The following is a 17,299-nucleotide window of genomic DNA, read 5'->3' on the forward strand; positions in this document are numbered from 1 at the left end:
ATGATGAGGACAAGTAAAGAGGAAGAAGAAGAGACATATGTGAGGAGTGATCAGCAGTCTATGGAGGAGGGTGACATAATGAGGACAAGTAAAGAGGAAGAAGAAGAGACATATATGAGGAGTTATCAGCAGTCTATGGAGGAGGGTGAAATGATGAGGACAAGTAAAGAGGAAGAAGAAGAGACGTATGTGAGGAGTGATCAGCAGTCTATGGAGGAGGGTGAAATGATGAGGACAAGTAAAGAGGAAGAAGAAGAGACGTATGTGAGGAGTGATCAGAAGTCTATGGAGGAGGGTGACATAATGAGGACAAGTAAAGAGGAAGAAGAAGAGACATATATGAGGAGTTATCAGCAGTCTATGGAGGAGGGTGACATGATGAGGACAAGTAAAGAGGAAGAAGAAGAGACGTATGTGAAGAGTAATCAGCAGTCTATGGAGGAGGGTGACATGATGAGAACAAGTAAAGAGGAAGAAGAAGAGACGTATGTGAGGAGTGATCAGCAGTCTATGGAGGAGGGTGAAATGATGAGGACAAGTAAAGAGGAAGAAGAGACATATGTGAGGAGTGTTCAGCAGTCTATGGAGGAGGGTAACATGAGGACAATTAAACAGGAAGAAGAGGATGAGTCATATATGATGTATGATCCGCAGGCTGTAGAGAAATGTGAACCCATAAACAGTGATGAAGGTGATAATCGTATTGAGAGCAGCGCAGGTGAGACAATAATATTTTCCATGTTCTGTATTATTTTGGTTTTTTCTGTACACAGATTGTCCTTGTTGGTAGGAGATCACTGGGTGGAGGGGAGACGGGTAGGGTGTTGGGAGTTCCTGGGATATGTTAGCTGGCAGTGTCTTTGTCCTATGAGCTGAGAGATAGAGAGACGCCTGGTAGAGAGCGTGGATGAGCTGATGCATGAGGCATGGCAGATGGAGCGAGGAGTGAGAGGTGGCGTTGGCACGGCTGTGGAGAGGCCAGAAGAGAGATATGGTGAGGATAGAGAGACGCCTGGTAGAGAGCGTGGATGAGCTGACGCATGAGGCATGGCAGATGGAGCGAGGAGTGAGAGGTGGCGTTGGCATAGCTGTGAAGAGGCCAGAAGAGAGATATGGTGAGGATAGAGAGACGCCTGGTAGAGAGCGTGGATGAGCTGACGCATGAGGCATGGCAGATGGAGCGAGGAGTGAGAGGTGGCGTTGGCACGGCTGTGAAGAGGCCAGAAGAGAGATATGGTGAGGATAGAGAGACGCCTGGTAGAGAGCATGGATGAGCTGACGCATGAGGCATGGCAGATGGAGCGAGGAGTGAGAGGTGGTGTTGGCACGGTTGTGAAGAGGCCAGAAGAGAGATATGGTGAGGATAGAGAGAAATCTTGGACAGACATTACATTCTGGTCAGATTACTTTCGGGACAGTCTGAGTTATTCGCAAACCCCCATTGTGCTCTACCACTCTATCCTCTGCAGTTGTCTGTGAAGGAATATTTTGGCCAGTTCCATTGTTTTCTGGCATGCTGCTCCCCCCCTCCCCATCCATAGTTCAGTACCCATCACACAACAAACAGGGGTGAACATACATGTCTGTAGCATGACCCCAACAAGCAGTGAATCGCAGTTTCAGTGAAGATAAAGAGCACAGAAGGTGGAGGAAAGGCAACAGGCCAGTAGCACAGAGCATTCAGTGTGACAGATGAAAATGTAAAGCCTGTGCTTTGCCTCCTGTGCTCTGTGTGTTGTGGGATTGGTGATGAGTCCACACCGGGATAAGCACTGCTGAACCAGGACAAGCTCCTGTATGGGTATTGTGCAAGCTGGGCTGTGGAGTCAAAGTCGTGGAGTCGGAGCAATTGTTGGGCATGTGGAGACCAGCTAAGAGTATTCAAAGACAAATAAAAGAGTGTCCAATTAGTTCCACCCCACTACGCATTCAATATATAAAATGCAATTCACAACAGGTTTTTAAAGGAACAGCATCAGTCCTTAATTCCTCATAAACAGTGTATCATTTGATTGCAGTCACATAGACAGGATATCCAATCCTAACACCAACAATGCCTGACACGTGTTTCACTGCACAAGGCCGCTTCCTCAGAGGCAAACAAATGCCTTCAGTCTGTTAAAAATACACAACACATACAAAAAATTGTCAGTACACCTACCCTACATCAGATGCCTGCATAAAGAAAAAAACGGGGTAATCCCCGTCTAATTACAGTTATCTTACCAAGATCAGCCGAACAGTTCGTCAAAGAAAAAGCGAGTAAATTGCAATCTAAAAAACAATAAGAGGAAAATAGAGGTCACCACAATATGGGACCGCAGTAAAACACACACATTTCCTATAGTAAGGAAGTATACAGACCAACCGACAGGGGGACCAAAAACCTGCCAAACCACCAGAAAAGGACCCATTATCTAGTAGATAATAACATTAAATATAGGTACCCAAATAAGTGCTATATAGAAAAAAAAGGGGGGGGCGGGACCATAAGGGCCTGAAATATAAGCACCACCAGCTACTATAACCATCTAGGAGAAGCAACAAAACCAGTACACAATTATATACCAAGGATCAGACTCACCAAGTGTACATATCTGACATTGTGCATAGTACCCATGAGAAATCCCAAGTATACCATAGAGATAAATTAATGCGCTAAAATTCCATAATAATTCACCAAAAGTGCAATATTAACACGGAACTCCTAATTGAGATGTTTAAAATTAAAAGAGTGCATAGTAATATATGATTACCTGTGATGCTGAAGTAAAAGGTACTGCTGAGTACAAGCGCCGCCAGCGTGCTGAGCAAAGCTTCCTGGAAGGAGTGTAAAATACCGAACAGGGCCAATGATATGGCCAGGAGGGAGATCATATGGACAACACGTCCAATCCGGCCGCATCGGCTCCGTAATACGGAAGTAAACGCGCTGTCCGCGTGGCTACATGACACGCACGCCAAAGAAGCTTGAAGCGCACTTGTAGGACCCATCGCGTCAGGCGGAACACCAGCCAATCACGACGCACCATACGTAAGGCAACCGAGCTCGACCAAAAGGTTGCACCCGGATGACAAAAATCGCATACGTAAACAGCAGTACCTGTGAGACGGTCCTCTAGGGGCCGTCCATGGAAAGGACAGAACTCGGCGATAATGTCGCATCCTGATAAATAAAAAACTCTAATAGTGACTACAGAGCCATCTAGTGGGCTAAGATGAATAATATCTAACGAAATCAATAAGGTGAAAAATATATATAACCTATTCTAAAAAAAGAGAAAGGAGGGTTTTGTTTATATATACATATACAGTATTAGTACACACAGTGTATCCCAAGGAAAAAGATAGCAGGCACTGTATACTTCCAATTACCGCAACAAACGTGGCCAGCAGTACAAGATTAGGAATATTACAAAAATAAGTTATGAATTGTGCAAACAGAGTTATTTATAAAACACAAATAAACTGTAATTGCGCAAATAAATCCAACTAGACAAACCCAAGTATGAAACGCTAGTAATAAGGGAGGGGGGGGAGGGGAAAAGGGAAAGGGGGGGGGAATAAGAAGGGTGGGAAAAGAAGGGAAGGAAAGGGAAAGGAGGGGAGGGAACAGAGATAGGTGAAAAGAAACCAGTATTTATAAACTTCCGCACACATCTGAGAGGGCAGGTGTGTACATACCGATTACACATACATTATAAACAGGTGAAAATGGGTTCGTCAAATTTTACAAAAATACTTTAAAACTGACATGATCATTCAGACCCGGATGCTCATCAGCCAGTCATTTCCAGAGCCACCGAGCCTCAATTTGATATAGTTTCTTATCTATATTACCTCCTCGATTATTCGGATGTATTCTCTCTAGAACTGCCAATTTAATTGCTTTCTAGTTTCCACCATGTTGTTCTATAATATGTCTGGCTATAGCTGATTTTTCACCATTTTTATCAACATCATGCATATGTTCATATATGCGTTCTTTAAATTCTCTCTTAGTTTTGCCCACATAGAATGCATTGCACATGCATATTGCTATGTAGAGTGGTAAGGATGAGTCAGGCTTGTCCATGCCATGAGGGAGAATCAAAACTGCTCTGCTCCTCCGGCTCCCTGTGGGCTTCCCTAGGACCGATGGATACCAGTCAGCACACTGTGGGTAACAGTCCTAGGGACGCCCACCTTCTCCCTCCCTTCTTCCTACCCTCCCTGCCTTGTTTACTCAGTGTGGTGGACATCAGATACTCAGTGCTGCGGTCGCACTAAGCAACCATTGTGTCTTGTTTATTGTGGCAGTTATCAGAAGCTCAGAGCTGCGGTCGCTCTGAGCAATCTTGCTCCCTTGTTCATAGCTCCTGGTGTGATCTGTGTAATCTCCTCTACAAGGGCATTCCACACTATTACCTGATATCACCCAGCTGCAAAGTCTTGCTTTGTAGGCTCTGGTGGTACTCTGGTTTTCCAGGCCTCAGCCTCTATACCTTGCACTGTAAGACCTGGGGGTAACTGTAGTCAGGAGATATATTCAGTGTCCTGTTCACGCTGGGGCTTGTATATAAGTGAAGACTATGGGCCGAGCTCAGAGCTACGGCACTAGATTGGGGTATAGAGGCTGTAGGAAAACAAGAGATCTGCCAGGCATGACACACCTATAACGGGCTAACTATACTTGGGACACTTATACCTGGCTACCTATACTGAGGCACTTATACCTGGCTACTTATACTGGGAGCACCTATACCTGGCTACCTATACTGGGGGCACCTATACCTGGCTAACCTATACTGTGAGCACCTATACCTGGCTACTTATACTGGGGGCACCTATACCTGGCTACCTATACTGGGGGCACCTATAGCTGCTTCCTATACTGGGGGCATCTATACTTGGCTACCTATACTGGGGCACCTATACCTGGCTACCTATACTGGGGACACTTATACCTGGCTACCTATACTGGGGATACTTATTCCAGGCTAACCTATACTGCGAGCACCTATACCTGGCTACTTATACTGGGGACACTTATACCTGGCTACCTATACTGGGGATACTTATACCTGGCTAACCTATACTGGGGGCACCTATACCTGGCTAGTTATACTGGGGCACCTATACCTGGCTACCTATACTGGGGATACTTATAACTGGCTAACCTATACTGGGAGCACCTATACCTGGCTACCTATACTGAGGATACTTATTCCTGGCTAACCTATACTGGGAGCACCTATACCTGGCTACTTATACTGGGGCACCTATACCTGGCTACCTATACTGGGGATACTTATACCTGGCTACCTATACTGGGAGCACCTATACCTGGCTACTTATGCTGGGGCACCTATACCTGGCTACTTATACTGGGGACACTTATACCTGGCTACCTATACTGGGGATACTTATACCTGGCTACCTATACTGGGAGCACCTATACCTGGCTACTTATACTGGGGCACCTATACCGGGCTACTTATACTGGGGACACTTATACCTGGCTACCTATACTGAGAGCACCTATACCTGGCTAGTTATACTGGGGCACCTATACCTGGCTACTTATACTGGGGACACTTATACCTGGCTACCTATACTGGGGATACTTATACCTGGCTAACCTATACTGGGAGCACCTATACCTGGCTAGTTATACTGAGGCACCTATACCTGGCTACCTATACTGGGGGCACCTATAGCTAGCTAATTATACTGGGGACACTTATATCTGGCTACCTATACTGGGGACACTTATACCTGGCTACCTATACTGGGGATACTTATTCCTGGCTAACCTATATTGGGGACACTTATAACTGGCTAACCTATACTGGGGCACCTATACCTGGCTACCTATACTGGGGGCACCTATAGCTAGATAATTATACTGGGGACACTTATACCTGGCTACCTATACTGGGGAAACTTAAATCTGGCTACCTATACTGGGGACACTTATACCTGGCTACCTATACTGGGGTCACCTATACCTGGCTACCTATACTAGGGACACCTATAGCTGTCTTATTATAGTGGGGACACTTATACTTGGCTACCTATACTAGAGGCACCTATACCTGGCTACCTATACTGGGGGCACCTATAGCTGGCTAATTATACTGGGGACACTTTAACCTGACTAGATATACTTGGGGCACCTTTAGCTGGCTAATTATACTGGGTGCACCTATACCTGGCTACTTATGCTGGAGGCACTTATACCTGGCTACCTATAATGGGGTCACCTATTGCTGGCTACCTATACTGGGGACACCAATACCTGCTACCTATACTAGAGGCACCTATACCAGGCTACTAATACTGGCTGCGCCTATATCTGACCACCTGTACTGGCTATACCTGCTGCCTGTACTGAGGGCCCCTATGCCTGGCTACCTATACTGGCTGCACCTATACCTGCTACCTATACTGGCTGCACCTATACCTAGCTAACCTATACTGGGAGCACCTATAACTGGCTACTTATCCTGGAGGCACCTGTACCTGCTAGGGTTGCAGCGGTATACCGCGGTAATCATACCATGCTCCTGACTCCAGGAGCATGGTATGATTACCATGCACAATGATACCGCGGTATATCGCTGCAACCCTAGTACCTGCTACCTATAATGGGGCACCTATAGCTGGCTAACTATACTGGGGCACCTATAACTGACTATCTATACTGGGCTCACCTAAACCTGGCTATTTACACTGGGGTCAGGGGTCGCAATTTTTACATCCCCACCCTGGGACCGATTTAGCCTAGAAACTGCCCTGATTGCAAGATTAGCTTCCAGTGCACCCTGCATCCCACACATGGGGGGGTTCCTTATAGTCTAGTCGGCTTATACTCACCATTGACGTGCTGATCCCTCCTCGTGCACTTCCAATAGCTTCCCTGGTGCCTTCTTCCATTGGTGGATTTGCTCCTCCCTCAGCGATGACATGTTCCCAGGCGATCAGTGATGCTGGAGTCACACAGCTTCATCAATATCTGCCCCGCAAACTATTGTTTTTTTGTGTTGGATTCAATATAATACCCTGAATTGAATTTAATCTAAAAAAAAAAAAAAAAGTTAGTAAAAAAAAAAAAGCCTTGAAAATTATTTGAAATTAATTGGACTACTTTTTGCAAAGATATCTGGGGATTTTTCAGATAATAGTCATCATAGATAGCACAATAATAGCTCTGCTTTGTCCGTAAGCATAAAATAAACCAATTCTAAAATAGTCACTTGGGCTGCTGCAATAAAGCAGTCACTGTATTGTTAAAGTCAGATATTCATGTGTGATTGTGACTGTACAGTGGCTTGCAAAAGTATTCGGCCCCCTTGAACTTTTCCACATTTTGTCACATTACTGCCACAAACATGAATCAATTTTATTGGAATTCCACATGAAAGACCAATACAAAGTGGTGTACATGTGAGAAGTGGAATGAAAATCATACATGATTCCAAACATTTTTTACAAATCAATAACTGCAAAGTGGGGTGTGCGTAATTATTCGGCCCCCTGAGTCAATACTTTGTAGAACCACCTTTTGCTGCAATTACAGCTGCCAGTCTTTTAGGGTATGTCTCTACCAGCTTTGCACATCTAGAGACTGAAATCCTTGCCCATTCTTCTTTGCAAAACAGCTCCAGCTCAGTCAGATTAGATGGACAGCGTTTGTGAACAGCAGTTTTCAGGTCTTGCCACAGATTCTCGATTGGATTTAGATCTGGACTTTGACTGGGCCATTCTAACACATGGACATGTTTTGTTTTAAACCATTCCATTGTTGCCCTGGCTTTATGTTTAGGGTCATTGTCCTGCTGGAAGGTGAACCTCCGCCCCAGTCTCAAGTCTTTTGCAGACTCCAAGAGGTTTTCTTCCAAGTTTGCCCTGTATTTGGCTCCATCCTTCTTCCCATCAACTCTGACCAGCTTCCCTGTCCCTGCTGAAGAAAAGCACCCCCCCCCCCCCCCCCGAGCATGATGCTGCCACCACCATATTTGACAGTGGGGATGGTGTGCTCAGAGTGATGTGCAGTGTTAGTTTTCTGCCACACATAGCGTTTTGCATTTTGGCCAAAAAGTTCCATTTTGGTCTCATCTCACCAGAGCACCTTCTTCCACATGGTTGCTGTGTCCCCCACATGGCTTGTGGCAAACTGCAAACGGGACTTCTTAAAGGGGAACTGAAGAGAGAGGTATATGGAGGCTGTCATGTTTATTTCCTTTTAGACAATACCAGTTGCCTGGCAGCCCTGCTGATCCTCTGCCTCTAATACTATTAGCCATAGCCCCTGAACAAGCATGCAGCAGATCAGGTGTTTCAGTGGTTCAGACTTATAAGTCTGATCTGACAAGACTAGCTGCATGCTTGTTTCTGGTTTTAAGCAGATACTACTGCAGAGAAATAGACCAGCCTGGCTGCCAGGCAACTGGTATTGATTAAAAGGAAATAAACAGGACAGCCTCCATATACCTCTCTCTTCAGTTCCCCTTTAAGCTTTCTGTTAACAATGCCTTTCTTCTTGCCACTCCTCCATAAAGGCCAACTTTGTACAGTGCATGACTAATAGTTGTCCTATGGACAGATTCCCCCACCTGAGCTGTAGATCTCTGCACTGCAGCTCGTCCAGAGTCACCATGGGCCTCTTGACTGCATTTCTGATCAGCGCTCTCCTTGTTCGGCCTGTGAGTTTAGGTGGATGGCCTTGTCTTGGTAGGTGTACAGTTGTGCCATACTCCTTCCATTTCAGAATGATCGCTAGAACAGTACTCCGTGGGATGCTCAAGGCTTTGGAAATCTTTTTGTAGCCTAAGCCTGCTTTAAATTTATCAATAACTTGATCCCTGACCTGTCTTGTGTGTTCTTTGGACTTCACGGTGTTGTTGCTCCCAATATTCTCTTAGACAACCTCTGAGGCCCTCACAGAGCAGCTGTATTTGTACTGACATTAGATTACACACAGGTACACACTATTTAGTCATTAGCACTCATCAGGCAATGTCTATAGGCAACTGACTTAACTTAGATCAAAGGGGGCCGAATAATTATGCACACACCACTTTGCAGTTATTTATTTGTAAAAAATGTTTGGAATTATGTATGATTTTCGTTCCACTCCTCACGTGTACACCACTTTGTATTGGTCTTTCACGTGGAATTCCAATAAAATTGATTCATGTTTGTGGCTGTAATGTGACAAAATGTGGAAAACTTCAAGGGGGCCGAATACTTTTGCAACCCACTGTATATCTGATGTGTACACAGGAATCTCTTATATGTGTTACGGCCAGAATCCGAAGTCGAAGTGGCCCTCTCACTGTGGCCAATGTCCGAAATGAATGGAATCCTGGCTGCTCCTGCTTCTGCCAGCACCCGCTCTGCCAGAACGAACGGCAGGAACTCCTGCTTCCCTGCCGCGACCAACGACTCTGGAGGAATGAGTGTCTCCTCTGCTGCCAGAAGCCAATAGGAGGGGGGCAGGGGGAGGAGCCAGCACCCGCTCTGCCAGAACGAACGGCAGGAACTCCTGCTTCCCTGCCGCGACCAACGACTCTGGAGGAATGAGTGTCTCCTCTGCTGCCAGAAGCCAATAGGAGGGGGGCAGGGGGAGGAGCCAGCACCCACTCTGCCAGAACGAACGGCAGGATGTCCTGCTTCCCTGCCGCGACCAATGACTCTGGAGGAATGAGTGTCTCCTCTGCTGCCAGAAGCCAATAGGAGGAGGGCAGGGGGAGGAGCCAGCACCCACTCTGCCAGAACGAACGGCAGGATGTCCTGCTTCCCTGCCGCGACCAATGACTCTGGAGGAATGAGTGTCTCCTCTGCTGCCAGAAGCCAATAGGAGGAGGGCAGGGGGAGGAGCCAGCACCCGCTCTGCCAGAACGAACGGCAGGAACTCCTCCTTCCCTGCCACGACCAACGACTCTGGAGGAATGAGTGTCTCCTCTGCTGCCAGAAGCCAATAGGAGGAGGGCAGGGGGAGGAGCCAGCACCCGCTCTGCCAGAACGAACGGCAGGAACTCCTCCTTCCCTGCCGCGACCAACGACTCTGGAGGAATGAGTGTCTCCTCTGCTGCCAGAAGCCAATAGGAGGGGGCCAGGGGGAGGAGCCGGGGCAGAAGAACGGAGCCGTCAGGAATTGATTCATTCCAGACATCGGTCGTAGCGAGACGGCCACTTTTAGTTTTGACGGGCCGGGACCCGAAGGGGCCAGACTTCAGGTTCTGGCTGTAACATATACAACTAATAACATCTCTGCTGTAAGTATAAAGCCTGATGTGTAGCCGTGTCACTAATAGAGATGGTCAATGAGATGGAAATAATTCTGCACTGATGCTGATTTATGCAAACTTTGTATGCAAATGTATGCACTCCTTTTGACCATCACGAGAAGTCCACAGCACCACGTCAGTAATGTATAGCTCTTTTATTAAAAGAAATACAAAGAGATAGCCATAACAGCGACAGACGCTGTTTCGGACAAGGTCCTTCCTCAAGCTGTATCAGGCTTGAGGAAGGACCTTGTCCGAAACAGCGTCTGTCGCTGTTATGGCTATCTCTTTGTATTTCTTTTAATAAAAGAGCTATACATTACTGACGTGGTGCTGTGGACTTCTCGTGTTGGACTTTGCTGACCCTCTGAGGGCTATTGGGTCTTTCCACTCTAGCACACGTCTGTCCCCATTCGGGTGCTGGTCTATCCAGTTTCTAACTCCTTTTGACCATGAAATGAATTAATTTGAAATGTTGTTAAATTTGGGGGTATACAGCCCCCCCTGCCGAAGCGTAGTGAATCCACCGAGAATTGATATCACCCATAAACCTGGTTCAGATTGCACATGAAGAATGTGTAATAGAGGAAGAATCTCCTCATTCCCCTGCAGAGTACCTGCACATCACTCTTACATGTACCCACAGTTACATTGCCTAGGGCCTGATCCATGTTCAGATTGTGCATGAAGAATGTGTAATAGAGGAAGAATTCCCTCATTCCCCTGCAGAGTACCTGCACATCACTCTTACATGTACCCACAGTTACATTGCCTAGGGCCTGATAGATGTTCAGATTGTGCATGAAGAATGTGTAATAGAGGAAGTATTGCCTCATTTTCCTGCAGAGTACCTGCACATCACTCTTACATGTACCCACAGTTACATTGCCTAGGCCCTGATCCATGTTCATATCCTGCATGAAGAATGTGTAACAGAGGAAGAATCCCCTCATTCTCCTGCAGAGTACCTGCACATCACTCTTACATGTACCCACAGTAACATTGCCTAGGGCCCTGATCCATGTTCATATCCTGCATGAAGAATGTGTAACAGAGGATGAATCCCCTCATTCTCCTGCAGAGTACCTGCACATCACTCTTACATGTACCCACAGTTACATTGCCTAGGGCCTGATCCATGTTCAGATTGTGCATGAAGAATGTGTAATAGAGGAAGAATCCCCTCATTCCCCTGCAGAGTACCTGCACATCACTCTTACATTTACCCACAGTTGCATTGCCTAGGGCCTGATCCATGTTCAGATTGTGCATGAAGAATGTGTAATAGAGGAAGAATCCCCTCATTCTCCTGCAGAGTACCTGCACATCACTCTTACATGTATCCACAGTTACATTGCCTAGGGCCTGATCCATGTTCAGATCGTGCATGAAGAATGTGTAATAAAGGAAGAATTCCCTCATTCCCCTGCAGAGTACCTGCACATCACTCTTATATGTACCCACAGTTACATTGCCTAAGGCCTGATCCATGTTCAGATCGTGCATGAAGAATGTGTAATAGAGGAAGAATTCCCTCATTCCCCTGCAGAGTACCTGCACATCACTCTTACATGTACTCACGGTTACATTGCCTAGGGCCTGATCCATGTTCAGAGTGTGCATGAAAAATGTGTAATAGAGTAGGAATCCCCTCATTCCCCTGCAGAGTACCTGCACATCACTCTTACATGTGCCCACAGTTACATTGCCTAGGGCCTGATCTATGTTCAGATCGAGCATGAAGAATGTGTAATAGAAGAAGAATCCCCTCATTCTCCTGCAGAGTACCTGCAGAGTACCTGCACATCACTCTTACATGTACCCACAGTTACATTGCCTAGGCCCTGATCCATGTTCAGATTGTGCATGAAGAATGTGTAATAGAGGAAGAATCTCCTTATTCCCCTGCAGAGTACCTGCACATCACTCTTATATGTACCCACAGTTACATTGCCTAGGGCCTGATCCATGTTCAGATTGTGCGTGAAGAATGTGTAATAGAGGAAGAATCTCCTCATTCTCCTGCAGAGTACCTGCACATCACTCTTACATGTACCCACAGTTACATTGCCTAGGCCCTGATCCATGTTCATATCCTGCATGAAGAATGTGTAATAGAGGAAGAATCTCCTTATTCCCCTGCAGAGTACCTGCACATCATTCTTACATGTACCCACAGTTACATTGCCTAGGGCCTGATCCATGTTCAGATCTTGCATGAAGAATGTGTAATAGAGGAAGAATTCCCTCATTCCCCTGCAGAGTACCTGCACATCACTCTTACATGTACCCACGGTTACATTGCCTAGGGCCTGATCCATGTTCAGATCGTGCATGAAGAATGTGTAATAGAAGAAGAATCCCCTCATTCTCCTGCAGAGTACCTGCAGAGTACCTGCACATCACTCTTACATGTACCCACAGTTACATTGCCTAGGCCCTGATCCATGTTCAGATTGTGCATGAAGAAGGTGTAATAGAGGAAGAATCTCCTTATTCCCCTGCAGAGTACCTGCACATCACTCTTATATGTACCCACAGTTACATTGCCTAGGGCCTGATCCATGTTCAGATTGTGCGTGAAGAATGTGTAATAGAGGAAGAATCTCCTCATTCTCCTGCAGAGTACCTGCACATCACTCTTACATGTACCCACAGTTACATTGCCTAGGCCCTGATCCATGTTCATATCCTGCATGAAGAATGTGTAATAGAGGAAGAATCTCCTTATTCCCCTGCAGAGTACCTGCACATCACTCTTACATGTACCCACAGTTACATTGCCTAGGGCCTGATCCATGTTCAGATCTTGCATGAAGAATGTGTAATAGAGGAAGAATTCCCTCATTCCCCTGCAGAGTACCTGCACATCACTCTTACATGTACCCACGGTTACATTGCCTAGGGCCTGATCCATGTTCAGAGATCGTGCATGAAGAATGTGTAATAGAGGAAGAATTTCCTCATTCCCCTGCAGAGTACCTGCACATCACTCTTACATGTACCAACGGTTACATTTCCTAGGGTCTTATCCATGTTCAGATCATGCATGAAGAATGTGTAATAGAGGAAGAATCCCCTAATTCTCCGGCAGAGTACCTGCACATCACTCTTACATATACCAACAGTTACATTGCCTAGGGTCTTATCCATGTTCAGATCATGCATGAAGAATGTGTAATAGAGGAAGAATCCCCTAATTCTCCGGCAGAGTACCTGCACATCACTCTTACATGTACCAACAGTTACATTGCCTAGGGCCTGATCCATGCTCAGATTGTGCATGAAGAATGTGTAATAGAGGAAGAATCCCCTAATTCTCCGGCAGAGTACCTGATCCATGTTCAGATTCATGTTTAGATCTCTAATATGTTGATAACTTATACTCCACAGAAGCCTGTAACAGGAAGTGATGATGTTTCTCTATTTGCAGCGCGGAGTCCCGGCATCAGGAACCTCCCAGAGACTCGTCTCTCTGTATCTGCAGACTGTACAACGGATGCTGTCATGACAAAAGATTCTGCAAAAGGGAACCTCATCGCCTCAAACATCCCCCCAGGATGCGACAGTCTACCTAGCCCCTGGGGGCCTCATTCTGGAATGCAAGTGAAAAAATTCTCCTGTTCTGAATGTGGGAAACGCTTCATATACAGATCTTGCCTCCGCACTCACATGATGTTCCACACGGGTGAGAAGCCGTATTCCTGTGCCGAGTGTGGGATATGTTTCAGGCACAATTCAGAACTTGCAGCACACCAGAGAGCTCACACCGGGGAAAGGCCTTATTCCTGTACTGAGTGTGGGAAATCCTTTGGGAAAAGGTCAAGCCTTGTTGTTCATCAGAGATGTCACACAGGTGAGAAGCCGTATTCTTGTTCTGAGTGTGGGAAACGGTTTGGTTACAAATCCTATCTTGCCGTACATCAGAGATCTCACACAGGGGTGAAGCCGTATCCCTGTCCTGAGTGTGGGAAAAGCTTCAGTATTAAGCGTGATCTTGCTGCGCACCGCAGAACTCACACTGGGGAAAAGCCGTACTCTTGTCCTGAGTGTGGGAAATGCTTTGTACAGAAAACGCATCTTTCCACACATTGGCGGTCTCACACGGGGGAGAAACCATATTCCTGCCACGAGTGTGGGAAAAGCTTCGCTCAGAACTCTCTTCTCATCATTCATCATAGATCTCACACGGGCGAACGTCCCTTTTCCTGCCTTCAATGCTGGAAATCATTTACGTGCAAATCAAGTCTGCAGAAACACGTCCTGTCTCACACGGGCGAGAAGCCGTATTCCTGTACAGAGTGTGGGAAATGTTTTGTGCAGAAGTCTCATCTCATCAAGCACCAGAAAACTCACTCCGAGGAGCCTCTGAATTCCTGTTCTGAGGATGGGAAAGAATTCACACAGAAAGCAGATCAGAGTATGGGAAATGCTGCCCTGAATGTTGTGAGCAGAAGTCATCACATCTCGCTGTTCATCAGAGATCTCATGCAGCGAAGCGGCAACTTTCCAGTGCTGAGTGTGGGAAAAAGTCACGTCGGCGGCCCCACACAGTAAAGAATCCTGCATTGAGGCCGGCTGACACTCCTGTTCGCTTTTTACCTGGAAAGGTGGCCACACACCATACAATAAATCCCACAATTTTTCCAGTTTTCTGAGAAAAACTGTTTATTGGAGAGCTAAAATGAATAGTTTATTTATTTATGTATTTTCATTGAGAAATTAATTTTCTATTTTGTTTCTATATTTTTTGATCACCTGTGGAGAACCCAAACCGTGTGTGTGTGTGCACAGTGTCTGTGTGTGTGTGTGCATGTGTATAGTATGTGTGTGTATAGTATGTGTGTATAGCGCGTGTGTGTGTGTGTGTGTGTGTGTGTGTGTGTGTGTGTGTGTGTGTGTGTGTGTGTGTGTGTGTGTGTGTGTGTGTGTGTGTGTGTGTGTGTGTGTGTGTGTGTGTGTGTGTGTGTGTGTGTGTGTGTGTGTGTGTGTGTATAGTGTGTGTATAGTGTGTGTGTATAGTATGTGTGTACAGTATGTGTGTGTATAGTGTGTACTGTGTGTGTGTGTATAACAGAAAATTGTATACTCACCTCATGTAATTTTCCTTTCCTGTTTAACTCCATGGCAGCATACTACAGGGTTGACCCCGCCCCCTAACCCCCGGGACTAGTGTCTATAAATCTCTGCCCTGCCCACCTCCTCCTGCTTTTTGATTAGCCTACCAACCGACTGTGGCTCCAGGGTGGGTCCTCCGTATGCTGCCATGGAGTTAAACAGGAAAGGAAAATTACGTGAGGTGAGTATACAATTTTCTGTTTTCCTGTCCAACTCAATGGCAACATACTACGGGGACTTAACTAGCAAATGTAATCGGTGGGAATAACAGGCAATAAGAATACGATTATCTGCTTAAACACACAAATGTATTTGGCTGATTCTAAACTACAATCAACTTTCACATATCGCTGTCCTGGCCGCTGACAGGATCTCCTTCCTGAATTGGACCGTGGACAATGCCCGCGGGTCCACTTAATCGTGTTTTATAAACGTATTTGCCAAAGACCAGCTTGCTGCTCGACAGATAACCTCCGGCGCCATCTTCGTTAATGTTGCCCACGACGTTGCGATTGATCTCGTCGAGTGTGCAGTGACAACTTCTGGGGGAACCCTGCCCATTATTTTGTAAGCCACTTTGATTGCCCTCACCAGCCAACCTGCGATTGTTCTCGACGTCGCTGGGTGTCCCTTCCTATATCCTTCTGGGATTATAAAGAGTCTGTTAGTTTTGCGTATGTCCTTCGTCCGTTGGATATAAGCCTCCATTATCTGAGGAACATTCCATGCTTCTGGAGTTTCCGTGTCCGGGTCAGAAAAAGATGAAAGATACCACTCCTGGTTGAAATGGAAAGAACTTGCGACCTGTCAAAGGAAATAATGGGTATACAAGGCTGCGCTGCCCACTCAATCCTATCGTAATCTGCAATACCAATATCCCAAATCCCCTCCTCAGTTTTTTGTACTTTATCAGTCCAGAGTTACAATTATCAGAAACAACTCCTATGTCTCAGTACTTAAAGTTCCAAGAATTGACATTCAAAGCTTCCTGCAGCCAATTTCACTATAGTTTATGGTGGGATCGCTGTATCAGGGTTCCAGATGCCAGAATGTATCAAGTAGTTGAACTGCGCTCTCCACCTTCCTATAAATCAATAAACAGATGGCACATAGCGTGACTCCATATACATACAGTATACCACATACAGTCAATCACCACTGTGACAAATGTGCTCGTGTCACACTCGTGTATCCACTCCCAATTTAGATTGCGCTCACCAAATCGCAGCCACCTCAAAGCCAGGTGGGTCTAGCGTATTTTTCACAAACAAGCTCCAGGCACTTTTAAAATCTTCAGTTCTCTGTTTAATATCGCATTGATCCTCTCCGGAATCATAAGAATGTAAAACACATAAAATACATCATAGTGTATACTGCATAAAAAACATAATAGCCCGCGCAGTGAATGCGCACTCACTTATATCTTCTTGCAATATGGCACATCATATAGGCGGCAGCGAGATCTGTCCTGGCCTCCGGGCATGGGGTGAACGGCGTCCCGTATCCCTCCTGGTGACCCTTTCGCCTGGTCCGCGCTGGCTCGCGTCCTCCTCGCTAAGCTATTCCTCCAACACTTCCTAGTGCAGTGACGTCAGACGCGCCGGCCGTAGCTCCGCCCTACGCGTTTCGTCTAGTCAGACTCATTAGCCCCTGATGAGTCTGACTAGACGAAACGCGTAGGGCGGAGCTACGGCCGGCGCGTCTGACGTCACTGCACTAGGAAGTGTTGGAGGAATAGCTTAGCGAGGAGGACGCGAGCCAGCGCAGACCAGGCGAAAGGGTCACCAGGAGGGATACGGGACGCCGTTCACCCCATGCCCGGAGGCCAGGACAGATCTCGCTGCCGCCTATATGATGTGCCATATTGCAAGAAGATATAAGTGAGTGCGCATTCACTGCGCGGGCTA

The 17,299-nt window shown here is 46.4% G+C and overlaps 1 protein-coding gene across 1 annotated transcript; it reads left to right on the forward strand.

The window, feature by feature from the left end:
• Positions 1–333: 333 nt before the first annotated feature.
• Positions 334–14,950, forward strand: LOC137535609 (oocyte zinc finger protein XlCOF22-like). The gene is made up of 2 exons (XM_068257465.1): positions 334–718; positions 13,708–14,950. Exons 1-2 carry the CDS (start codon positions 340–342, stop codon positions 14,829–14,831), a joined length of 1,503 nt encoding a protein of 500 aa, XP_068113566.1. The 5' UTR covers positions 334–339; the 3' UTR covers positions 14,832–14,950.
• The last annotated feature ends 2,349 nt before the right edge of the window (positions 14,951–17,299 follow it).

This window comes from Hyperolius riggenbachi, chromosome 10 (genome assembly GCF_040937935.1).
Source record: "Hyperolius riggenbachi isolate aHypRig1 chromosome 10, aHypRig1.pri, whole genome shotgun sequence".
In the NCBI taxonomy this organism is placed as follows: domain Eukaryota; kingdom Metazoa; phylum Chordata; class Amphibia; order Anura; family Hyperoliidae; genus Hyperolius; species Hyperolius riggenbachi.

Coding starts and splice junctions, on each gene's coding strand:
- LOC137535609 (XM_068257465.1), top strand. CDS start 340: ATGAGGAGTTATCAGCAGTCTATGGAGGAGGGTGACATGATGAGGACA. Junction 719..13,707: donor TCGTATTGAGAGCAGCGCAG/GTGAGACAATAA, acceptor CTCTATTTGCAG/CGCGGAGTCCCGGCATCAGG.